Here is a 12,302-nt window from a genome sequence, read left to right as displayed (position 1 = left end):
TCAGCACCCTCAAAAAAAAATTTAGCAGCACCCCAATATAAATTGTCTAGCTTCGCCACTGGGTTTGTGATGCAGATACAAGCATTTATCAATAAAAAGAATTGCACGTTATGGTTTCCTAGTGTTTATTTTTATTTTCATGTATTGGGGCTTGGAAAATACATATAAAAAGGGAGTTTCATAGCAAAGATGAAAAAAGAACTCATTTTAGGAAACAGCAGGGAGAGTTAAAAAGAGTTGACATTTTCTTCATTTTTTAGATAAATAACTCATTTTAGATTTTTGCGTTCTCTTTCAACTGGAAAACAAACAAACGAATTGGTATCTACGTAAGAAGCCCGTGATCAACCCCAAGACTGCAATTAAGAAATGATGAGAAGGCATAATATCCAACAAAACATTCTAAAATAAACAGGGATTTACAAAGCTAAGTTATTTTTGTGCCTACAGAAGATAGTTCTACACAAGGCACAGCCAACAAAATAAATCTATTTTACTGAGCAAAGGGGATCAAGTGCCATTTAGATAGACTTTTTTCATCTGGCTTTTGGAAAGAATGGAAGATAAAGTGGAATAAAACTTGCACTGTGCCCCTTTGATAAATTGACAAGCAACATACTAATAAAGATAGAATATTGTTATTTCAAAGCTTCATAATTAAGCTTAAGAATGGAATTGGAAATGGAGATGCCAATATAATTGGGCAGACTAAAATATCTCCAGACATTGACTACATTTATGTCAGCAAGACTAGTGGGTCATGCATTGGAGAGTTGGCAAAATTTACAAATCTTCGAAGAAATTAAGCTTGTTATCTTGAACCTTCAAAATGTGAGCTTTGATGGATGCTATTGTCAATTGTATTGAATATCTATCAATGTGATGGTTCCTCGTATTATATAGGAATTGTATAGCTAATTACCAGGCTGTATCTTAGCGATTACAGCAATCTAGGAGAACAAATAAGACAACTAAAATCAACCTATTAATTACAAGATACTATAGCTATAATACAAAAACATGTCGTAACTAGAGAGACTAATTATGACTAAATATATAAGATATATATGCCGTATCTAACTAACATCCCCCCTCAACTTGATACTTGTCGATCAAGAAACATCAACTTGCCCACAAGGAACTAATGACGCTGTCGTGTCATGGCCTTCGTGAATACGTCAGCTATCTAGAGATCAGTGGAAACATGAAGAAGAGATATAACACGAGTGTCCAAGGCTTCCCGAATAGAATGACAGCCTACCTCAATATGCTTCGTATGTTCATGGTAAACAGGATTAACAGCTATTTGAATGGCACTAGTATTATCAGTATGAAGAGGAGTAGAATCAGATTGAGAAAAACCAAGCTCAGCTAGAAGCCTACAGGAGAAGAATCTGTTTAGACTAGAATCAGCAAATTTCCCAACTCCCATGATGCGATTTCTAATCTCTTAATCAATACGTTTGAGCATCTGATCCTCTGAGCTAGCAACATTTCCATGCTATAAATCATTTATCCTCTTCCAAAGATAATTACAATTGTTAACAACCTCAGTTTATCGCAACAAACAAAAACAATTTGAACTGTACATGATCAATCTTAATCTCCTAAGAAAGTTATCTGCTACAAAATAGAGGCATGTTTATCTTCAATTTTGGTTGTTGGTGAAACTCTGTTTCTTCTCCTCTTCATTATCACAAGTAGGCGTATATTGGCCAACTTCAATCTTCACCGTAATAAGACATCTGAGGTTAAGGCCTCCTGGTATGCTCACATTGAATAGAAACGAGCATTCATTAACAAAAAAAATTGGATCGAGGGTTACACCAAAAGTATGTAGATGGTTTCCTTTATAATATTCAGATATATCATTCTATTTAGAATTTTGAAAGAAAATTGCCAGTAGAAATGCATGACAGTGACAATGAAGCGCAACAACAGCAGAGGAAAACAGAGCTCAACCTTTCCTTCAAGTTTAAGATAAAGAAAATTCCTTTGTTTTACACATTCTCTTTCAATTAAAAACAATCAAAATAATTGGTATCTACAAGCCTATGATCAACTGAGATTATCCAAACCATTACTCGTGACTCCACTCAAGAAATGAGGAGGCATAATATCTAAGAAACCTCTAAAATCAACAAAATAAATCTATTTAACTGAGTAATAGCATGAAGAAGTCCCATTTCATCTCGTTTTGAAAGAATCGAAGATAAAATGGAATATAACTGACACGGCAACATATATAGGTGAAGAATACTAATTATAAGAAAGATCGTTATATGGCCTTCAAAAGCAAGAATGTACTTATAACTTTTTTTTTAATATGCAAAGAAAATTTCCCTGCCACTTGTCCCTATTTCTAACTATTTTCTAAGAATATAACAATTATTTTTCTTGGGAGAGAGAGAGAGAGAATAACAATGCATTCACGGTAGATTGAAACAGTAAATCCACATACATGTGCATTAGATGATGTGAGGAGCGGCGCGACAGATTCTAAAAAAAAAAGCATGTACCTAAATGGAGATTCTTGCTAGACATTTAGCTCATTCAATCAATTCATCATCCATCATTTTTAGGTGGACGCGAGCAATTTTCCGCCATTCTTTTCCTTTTTTCTTCTGACATTGTTTCTTTACCAAAGGGCAATCTTCGATCAGTAAAACAGAAACAGAGGCAGGCAAGCTCTCTTCTGGCATGTACTTGAGCATAAGGCAGTTATAGATCCACAATTCTTCAAGAGAGGTGAGCTGTTGAAGCCCCTTGTCCAAAGGTTTCATATTTGGAAAATTCATTATTTGAAGAGCAGTCAGATTGGTGGGCAGCAGTCCCACCTCTTGAAAGGACTCTACATCTCCCCTTTCACCACAAATAAACAAATTTTTAAGAAATGGGAGCATTTGCAAACCCCATCCCCTTCGTCCGGCAACGAGGTTGTCACAATCGGTGATGGACATCGATTTCAAATTACAAGGCAAACCCCCCTCAGGAAAAGACTCAACTTCTGCACAATCGACTATTTGCAATTCCTCAAGAGATGGAAGGAGTCCGTGCGTGTTATCAGGCAGTGAGCTCAAACGACCACAATTCCAGACCCAAAGCAATGTAAGTTTGGTGGCATGAAATCCACTTGAAATATATTTTTCTCTTTCCAGATAATATTATATTTCCCTGATATGTCCCCTCTTTCATACCGTAAGAGTAGTTCCTTTTTAATTTCCCATTTTGAACTAGAGTAATAATATTTAGTAAACTGATAAACAACACCTAGGAAACAATATGAAGATGCAGAGTCCTCCATGGCAGAGAAAGTCTGATATCATCTCACTCAAGAACATCATCTCACAAAGATAATAAACATTTAGATAAGAGATAACATTGAATTGTATTGAGTTTCAACATCTTTGTGTTTATCAGATTAGCTACAAGCTGTACACACGTTTTCTATACATACAAACAGAAACACCTCCTGATTACACAGTGAGGGAACATTTCATCAGACACCTGTTGTGCAATCCTCTCCAGTAATGGCATATTGATGTTCCCTACTTCTTTAAGTACAGTAATTATTCTTGCTTTACAATTATTTCTATGCTGTACGTTCTATTTTCTTAGCATTCATAAATGGCATAACAAAGCTTGGATTTGAGGTTTGAGGGGTGTGACAAAGCTAACTCAATATGTCAACCGGGCGCATCAGTCTAAGGTACAACAAAAATTTGGCATCTGAGACCATGGCGGGAAGCCACTCCAATATCTGCTATGATCATAATAAATTGAAAATCTGCAAAATAACAAAATTAATGAAAACCAAAGTTCTAATTAGGCTTGTGATGCGGAAACGAGCATTTATCAATAAAAGGAATTGCACGTTATTGTTTACTAGCATATAACCTGCGCTATGTGTGGGTTTCTTTCATTGTATATTAGATTAGAAAACATCCACACAAAAGCATAGAAAACAATAGATGTTTATTAATAAAAGAGTATGAATAGTTAGCCAAATAGGGATATAAACAACCCTTAACTTCAGAGGTTTTTGGACTGAAATTCTATGTTTTATTATTATGCAACCCATAATAATAAAACATTATGTGGTAGAATCAAACAGGAAATAGTCATGGTAAAAAAATTAAATTCCTTCTTCTTTTTTTACATTTAAAATTAATATAAAGTATATTTTTGAAGAACATTGTTAATATATGTAAGATTCACTTACCCCATGAAAATCAATCAAAGGAGCTTTTGATCAATCAACAGAAGCCATGTCCTTTTTCATCCACCCATACTGAAAAAAAATTGCACACATTTGAAAGGTCATATCAAATATAGATTCTATGATAAAACAAAGAGAAAAACATAAAAGAGAGGAAATGTTAAAAAAAAAAAAAAAAAAAAAAAAAAAAGCACGTACTTGAGTGGAGATTCTTGCTAGACATTTAGCTCATTCAATCAATTCATCATCAATCATTATTAGGTGGACATGAGCAATCTTGAGCCATTCTTTTCCTTTTTTCTTGTGAAGTTGTTTCTTTAGCAAAGGACAATTGTTGATAAGTAAAACAGAAACGGAGGCAGGCAAGCCTTCTTCTGGCATGTACTTGAGCATAGGACAGTTATCGATCCGCAATTCTTTCAGAGAGGCGAGGTGTTGAACCCCCTTCTTATCCAGGGATTTCATATTTGGAAAATTCATTATTTGAAGAGAAGTCAGATTGGTGGGCAGCAATCCCACCTCCGGAAAGGACTTTGCATCTCCCTTTTCGCCACAAATAAACAAACTTTTAAGAAAGGGGACCTTTTGCAAACCCCATTCCATTCGTCTGGCAACGAGGTTGTCACAATCAACAATGGAAACTGATTTTAAATTAGAAGGCAAACCTCCTTCAGGAAACAACTCAACTTTTGCACAGTCAACTATTTGCAAATCCTCAAGAGATGGGAGGAACATGTGCATCTTATCTGGTAATGACCTCAAACTTCCACAATTCCAAACCCAAAGCAATGTAAGGTTGGGGGCACGCAATCCACCTTTTGGAAAAGATACAAAACAAGGGCAATCTATGATTTGTATTTGCAATGTCATTAAATCATGTATATGTTCTTCAGAAACTGTCAAAGATTCCAAATTCCTACACCCAAAGATATAGATATTGCAAAGCTTTGGAAATAAGTCCAATGGGACGGACTTGAGAGAATCATAAATATCATATAAGTACAATTTTTTAAGGAATGAAAAGATCGGGTACATTGGGAGCTCTAAAATCCCACAATTCCTGATGATAAGGGATTTTAATGTAGATGCTAGATCACCCTTGGAAAGGGACACAAACGAAGAACAGTCACTGACTTCTAACTCTTGAAGAGAACTACTGGGCCCCATCATTATGTTGGCTTGGGAATCTAGTGCATCAAATCCTCCAACTTTGAGAACCTGTATTCTAGCTGGCAATTCCTTTAACAAAACCTCATTACAACGTGTTAGATTCAATTGACATATAGCAGGAAACATCGGGACTGAAGACACCAATAGTGGACATTTCGTGATCTCAAGTTTGGCTAAAGAAGGAAGATGGATGGGCAACCTTCGTGCTAGCTTGGGGCAATCATGAATATAAAGCTCTTGGAGGATAGGAAAAGCTTCACCTTCATTTTCAGCACCAAAGGCAAACCATTCCTCCCACTTCAACATCAACTCGAACTTTAGAACTTTCAATGCTTTAAATGGCCTAATCGAAGACGAACCACTACCATAAAATCCAGGACCCACTCTAATAACTTGATCAAACTCAACAATAGAGAGGTTCTGCAAAGAGGGTAGTTGTCCTAGCGATGGCAAGTTACAACAAAACTTACACTTGTTTAGATGAAGAGATACCATATTAAAGAATGAATCATGCCCTACCCAATCTGGAAAACTTTGACCACCATAGTTGTTGATAGTGAGAATTTTCAAATTTGAATGAGGCTGGAGACTGTCAAGTATAGTTCTTTGACTTTCTAAAACAACAATACCAGCTTTCCATTCCAACATCAACTCCTCAATGTGCTTCTTGTCCTTCAAGCTTGCATCTGCGACATCAATAGAAGAGACAACATTTTGAAGGTTCAAAATAGCAAGCTTTCCTCGAAGATTTGTAAGTTTTCCCAACTCTCCAATGCAAGACCCATTACGGCTGCTGATAATAAATTTTGTCAACGTTTGTAGACTTCTTAAGCTACCCAATTGTATCGGCATCTCCAATATGTCAGTTCTAGTAATATCAAGATGACGTAGATTAATGAGTTTCCGCATATCCCTAGGCAATCCAACTAGATTGTTACACCATGACAAGTTGAGTGTTTGCAAATTGATCAACTTACATACGGAATTAGGTAAGCTTTTAACTGCAGTAAAAGAAATGTCTAAATAACGTAGTTGTTTAATTTTGCCAATTGAATCAGGCAAGTTAGCCAAATTTTCATAATGAGACAAAGAGAGTACCCGTAAACATCTTAGCTTCGGCAATAGAACATCTGGTACCTTTTTAGACAAATTGTTGTCCAATATGGAAAATTCTAATGGCAAGAAGGTGCGCAACCGCTTAACCTCGAAAAGACCCTCGAACTTCTTAAAGTTGTCAAATCTTGTTCTAAAATACGACAAGTGCCGAGCCTTGTTTACAATTCCGTGAAAACTGACACCCTCCAGCCTAAAGATAAATTGTCCAGAAACAAACTTTGCTAAGTCGTTGACAAGATCGTGCATTACAAAACATGATTTATCACCACTTGATTGTTGAAACAATGATCTTGATACAAGATCTAAGAAGTAATCATTACCAACTTCTTCCATTGTTTTGTTTTTGAGTTCTTGCAAGAAACCTTCAGCCATCCACAGAAAGACTAATCGATCTTTTTCAAATGCATAACCCTTTGGCAATATTGAACAATAAGCAAAGCATGGCTTTAGATGTGAGGGTAGATATTTATAACTTAACCTTAAAGATGGAAGAATGTGTGTCTCGTCAATTGGTAAATCCCATATCTCACTGTTTAGTATCTTGTCCCAATCATCAACATCCAATTTCGACCACAACAGAGCCCCAATTGCTTTTGAGGCTAAAGGTAGGCCCTCGCACTTTTTCACAATCTGTCTGCCTACTGCCTCTAGCTCTGGACTTGCCACTACAAAAAAAACTTAGAGTTAGGAACATTTTTAAGGTGACATTTTAAGGGCAAAAAATGTCTCTATTTAATTAGGAAAGCTCAAATAGTAACATTTTTCAAATGTTCAAAATAAAGTGACTAGAATTAAAATTATGAACATTTAAACAGTGAAAAATGTGCTTAAAAATGAACGATTTCACTGACACATCCCCTTTTAAAAGCGAACGTGGCAATAGTGTGCACATCAGCTTTTTGAAATGTGACGTTTTGTACTATTTAAATGTCCCTAATCTTTAAAAAATTAAAAATAAATAAATTTTCTCAATATATATATATATATATATATATATATATATATATATATATATATATATATATCAAATTAATTTTATTTTTTAAATAAAATAAATTTTAAAAAATAAGTAAATAATTAGAGGGTAACTGGCAACCCTCGTTGGGGGTGGGGGGTGGCCCGTGAGCCACCCTAGAGGTGGCCGAATCTGCCCAGGGGCCACCCCAGAGGTGGCCGAGCCTCCCACGACCACCTCTGGGCTAGCTCGTAGGCCACCCCGGATTTGCCCAAAAGGCCACCCACCCCGACAGCCACCCAGCCTCTTTTAAAAAGAAATTTAAAATATATATATATATTAGTATTGTGTGTGTGTGTGTGTGTGTGAAAGAAGATAAATTTTGAAGTTTTTAGGTGTGGATGGTTGTTATAAATGCAAACTTCAAGCACCAATATTTTTAAAATTAGGGACATTTGAAAAATGTTGCTAATTTGAGGCATTTTACTGTTCAAACGTTCCTATTAAAAAAAATAGGGACGCGTGAATAGAAAAACGTCCCTATTTTTTTAAATAAAGACGTTTAAACAGAAAAGCGCCTCAAACTAGTAACATTTTTTAAAAAAAAGTCCCTAATCCAAACGTTACTAATTAGGCCCCGTTTGCTTTGAGGAATAGGTATTCCAGTAGGAAAATGAATAGGTAAATATTACTGGGAATAGAAAAGGTCGGAATGGAATAATTATTCCAATTCTTTTGTTTGGTAGCAACACATATTTCATAATTGGAATTGAACCAAAATTACTAAAAAGACCATATAATTTCAAATTTTTTCAAAAAAAAAAAATTTTCAACTTGGAGAGAAATTTTTTTATTTTTTATTTTTTTTAAAAAAAAAAAAGGGGGGGGGGGGGGGGGGGGGAATTCATTCTCTCAAGAATAGCTATTCCTCTCATTTTTTAGAGGATTAATGGTTATTCCTGTGTATAAGGGATTAGCGATTCTCATGGGAATAACTATTCCTAAGAATAAACACTTACTAAATAAAGGAATGACTATTTTATAGAAATAGTCATTCCATTTCATAAGTCTATTTTGCAAACCAAACTACCCCTGAAAGCTTTTTAATGTAGTGTAACTTACCAAACTACCCCTGAAAGCTTTTTAATGTAGTGTAACTTACCATTGTGGAGTGCATGGTTTGCAAATACCGACCAGCAATCATCTTCTGACAGCCTTTTCAAACAATGAGTCCCACTAGAGCGTACAGCAGATGCAACATCATTATCACGTGTGGTTACAATCACACTGCTTCCTTGTTCCCCAAATTTGAAGGGTTTGCTTAAGATCTCCCAATCAATATAATTCTTATTCCATACATCGTCTAAAACAAGCAGGAATTTTTTCCCCATCAACTTCTCCTTGAGTGTAACTTGAAGCCGATTCAGATCCTTTATATCACAAGTTGACGAAGTTACTGCCTCTAGAATTGTTTTTGTTACGCTGAACACGTCAAACTCGTGTGAAACATATACCCATGCTTCAAGGTCGAAATGCTTCCTCACCCTCCGATCGTTGTATATGAGCTGAGCAAGGGTGGTCTTGCCAATTCCCGCCATACCCACTATGCCAATCACACACATCTCACCTCCGCTTGCATCGTGCGAGAGCAACAAGTTAATTATTTCCTCCTTATCATTATCCCTACCAAATATACCAGCTTCAGCAACCAAAGAAGTCGTGGGCAATCTTTCTGATGATTCTCCTACTCCAACACTTACCCTTAGACCTAAGAAATTATTATTTTTTGCTAGATATTCTAGTCGGTGGAATACCTCTTCCATCTTCCGCTGTATCTGCTTGAAAAAAGGATTAAGAAAAGTAGAGACAATGTATCGTACCTTCCTTGGAGTTGACTGAAACTCAGCACCCAACTTGCGTATCTGGATTTCTGTATCAATCTCATCTAAGATGTCTTGTGCATCAAAAACAGCATCTTTCAGCTCATCAAGCCACTTTTTCATAGCAGGGTTTGTGAGTTCCTTCTCCTCTGCGTCCTCGACCACCGCATTCACAGACTCCAATGCTATCTTCAGCTTTCTTAAGGACCCGTCGTCGAGTTTTCTTCTCCGAAAGAAGTCAAGCACCTCCCGATTCATTTTTTTGAATAAAGCATCCAAGACAACAGAGAGAAGCGCTCCTCCCACCACCTCGGCCATGTTTTCTTCTTTGTAATGGAAGAAATGAAAGGAAATGGAAAGAAGGCGGCGAAACAGGTTCGGTGAGCTAGCATATATATCAACGAGAAAGGAGTTCTTAAAGTGAAGAATACATCTAAACAAAAACAGGTTCAACGAAGCATATTGTTACGCAACAATTTTTAAACATTTTTCAATTTTTTTTTCACATATTTAATGTTAAACGTCGATGAAAATTGTTGAAAAATAATGAATTATATCATTTCTCAAAAAAAAAAAAAAAAAAAATCAGTGGGGTATTTTTTTTTTTTTTTAATAATATATGCGTAGAATAAAAAAAAAAAAAAAAAAAAAAAAAAAAAAAAAAAAAACGTAGCATTTATCATTAAATAATGTTTTGCTTATCATTCATTTGAATTTGCAACTTCAAAACATGTGATTTAAAAATAGTCATTCTATCAAATCGAGAAGGATGTATAACAAGTCTCTCTTCTTCTTCTTTTTTTCTCAAAATTAATTGATGTAGAATTCATTAGTACTCATAACATTTTTCTTTGTTAATTGTTTTGATAATTTTCAACAAATGACTTTTATACCAATTTCACAGTTTGGTACTCATATAGTAAAAGATTTAGTACCCATATCATTTATCTTTTCATATTACCAAACAACTTTATTCATTTTTTTATCAACAAAAAATTAAAAATATTTTTATTTTATTTTTTTATCCTCTCAATGAACCACTAGTAATTTTAAAAATGATATTAATTTTAAAAGTACTAAAAGTGGCTTTTGGTAGTGAAAGTCGCCACGCATTCTTATTTTCGTAAAGTAGAAGCAATTATGATCTGCCAACTTTAGGAGAAACGTGTTACTTGTTAGACATGTTGGCAACTGGGGAATTGCTTTACGTAACTCGGCATGAGATGTGAAGGAGGTTACGTGTTTAATAAGAAGAGGAATTCCTTATGCATGAAGGTTACTTGTTCATGAATGTGAACAATAATATTATTTTATAAAACTATTGAATTGTTTGTATATTCTCAGAGTAATGTTTGATTTATAATTTTATTATTATTTTTACAGATTGTTAATGTGTCGGTACGTGAGTAGAACTATATATACTAGATAAACGCATTTTCGTCACGGTTTAGGGTTGTTAGAATATATATTTCATATTAAGTTGGTTTGTTTTCTTATAATAATATTTCTCTTTTTTGCCCTTTGGCTGCCATCAAACGATTGTACCAATGTACGTACAGTACCCATATGCCGAACAAGGCATGCATATGGGCATCCACTCCTGAGTGGAGAATACTTGTAAGAATAAATAAAGGCAAGGTAGGATATATGGAAGAGAAGATGAGGAAGAGAAAGATAAGAGACCCAAGTGCTCTGCGTATTATAGCTTGCAAAGGAAAGTATGACAATGCATCGAGTAATTATTATTTTTTATTTATTTTAAAGATGATGTAACGTTTAAAATTATTGTAATTGATGCTCCGTCGCATACCATTAATTAAAGGCATCAATGCTGCATCAATGGTTTGGCATATTGAAAAGCATGAATCAATTAATTAAAGGCAGTGGACTATGGGCAATGATTACGAATCTCTAAAAAATTTTGTCTAAAGTGAGTGGAGTAAATAAATATTATATAGGGACTAAGAAAATGGTTTTGTTTTTGGGCGAACAGAAGCTCCATTATCCAAGCAACTCAAAGGTTAGAGACGAAGGAAACTGTAAGAGGGATATATTCCTTGTCCGAGCTGAGGTTTTCCAAATTGAATAACTTGCTCGGGCAATGGATTTTCAGGGATGCCCCATCATAGCCCCCTACCCAATTACTTGGGAGTTAGGGTAGGAATAGTTTTTGAAATTTCCAATGGTAAGGAATCTCGATGCATGGTGTTGGGATATAACAATGTTACTCTATTCATTTCGGCGGCTTTTAGAACATATCTTGTAGAGTATGACTTCGAATGCCATAGAAGGCTTTGGCTTCCTCTACTAAACACCAATTAGTTTTTAGATGAAATGGTCAAAGGTCCAATATAACAAATAGTATCAGAGCCACGGTCATGGGTTCGAACTTCGAATCGCGGGAGCGTCATGTTGAGTGAGGGATTGTTGGGGTGCGACAATGCCGCTCTGCTCACTTGGGCGGCTCTTAGAACATACCTTGCGAAATGTGATTTTGAATACCATAGAAGGCTTTGACTTCCCTCATTGGACACCAATTAATTTTTAGATGAGATGGTCAAAGACCCGATCTAACACATGAAATAGAGGTTAAAATTTGATTCAAACTCTTTATTCTCAATTAATTATTTTCATATATAAATTTTCTTCGAGTATGAGAAAAATGTTTTAGTAATTAATATTTTTTTGTTCATTGCTAAAATGTTAAAATATGAATAATTCGGTATTTCTTAGTAACAAGGAGTAGTAATATATATATACTATTTCTAAAGATTTAATAATTTCAAAATACAGAAGGCTAGAAACTATATTTATATCTCTCAATTATCCTACATGATATGATAATCTCGACCAACTTTTAAATCAATCTTTATTAGAAATAAAAAATAAAAATTCAAGAGCTAGTTAGAGCTCCTACATCACCTATGGATAGTTGTGAGATAAAGAAAATGATATTAGTATT

General features: G+C 35.1%; 1 protein-coding gene across 2 annotated transcripts; it reads right to left on the bottom strand.

The window, feature by feature from the left end:
• Window positions 1-2,549: 2,549 nt before the first annotated feature.
• LOC132172961 (putative disease resistance RPP13-like protein 1) lies at window positions 2,550-9,658 on the bottom strand. Of its 2 annotated transcripts, XM_088513458.1 has the most exons (5): window positions 8,619-9,658; window positions 5,333-7,163; window positions 5,035-5,191; window positions 4,574-4,965; window positions 2,550-2,765 (listed from the first exon to the last, which is right to left on the bottom strand). In XM_088513458.1, exons 1-5 carry the CDS (start codon window positions 9,656-9,658, stop codon window positions 2,550-2,552), a joined length of 3,636 nt encoding a protein of 1,211 aa, XP_088369584.1. The 2 variants fall into 2 exon arrangements, with proteins under 2 accessions (XP_088369584.1, XP_088369583.1); XM_088513457.1 differs by lacking the exon at window positions 2,550-2,765 and adding exons at window positions 3,372-3,787; window positions 4,223-4,291 and having other exon boundaries at window positions 4,418-7,170; window positions 8,623-9,658.
• Window positions 9,659-12,302: the final 2,644 nt, after the last annotated feature.

The sequence above is a fragment of the Corylus avellana genome, chromosome 2 (assembly GCF_965113065.1).
Source record: "Corylus avellana chromosome 2, dhCorAvel1.hap1.2, whole genome shotgun sequence".
In the NCBI taxonomy this organism is placed as follows: Eukaryota; Viridiplantae; Streptophyta; class Magnoliopsida; order Fagales; family Betulaceae; genus Corylus; species Corylus avellana.
Note: the sequence above shows the minus strand (reverse complement) of the source record. Positions and strands in the feature narration are given on the sequence as shown.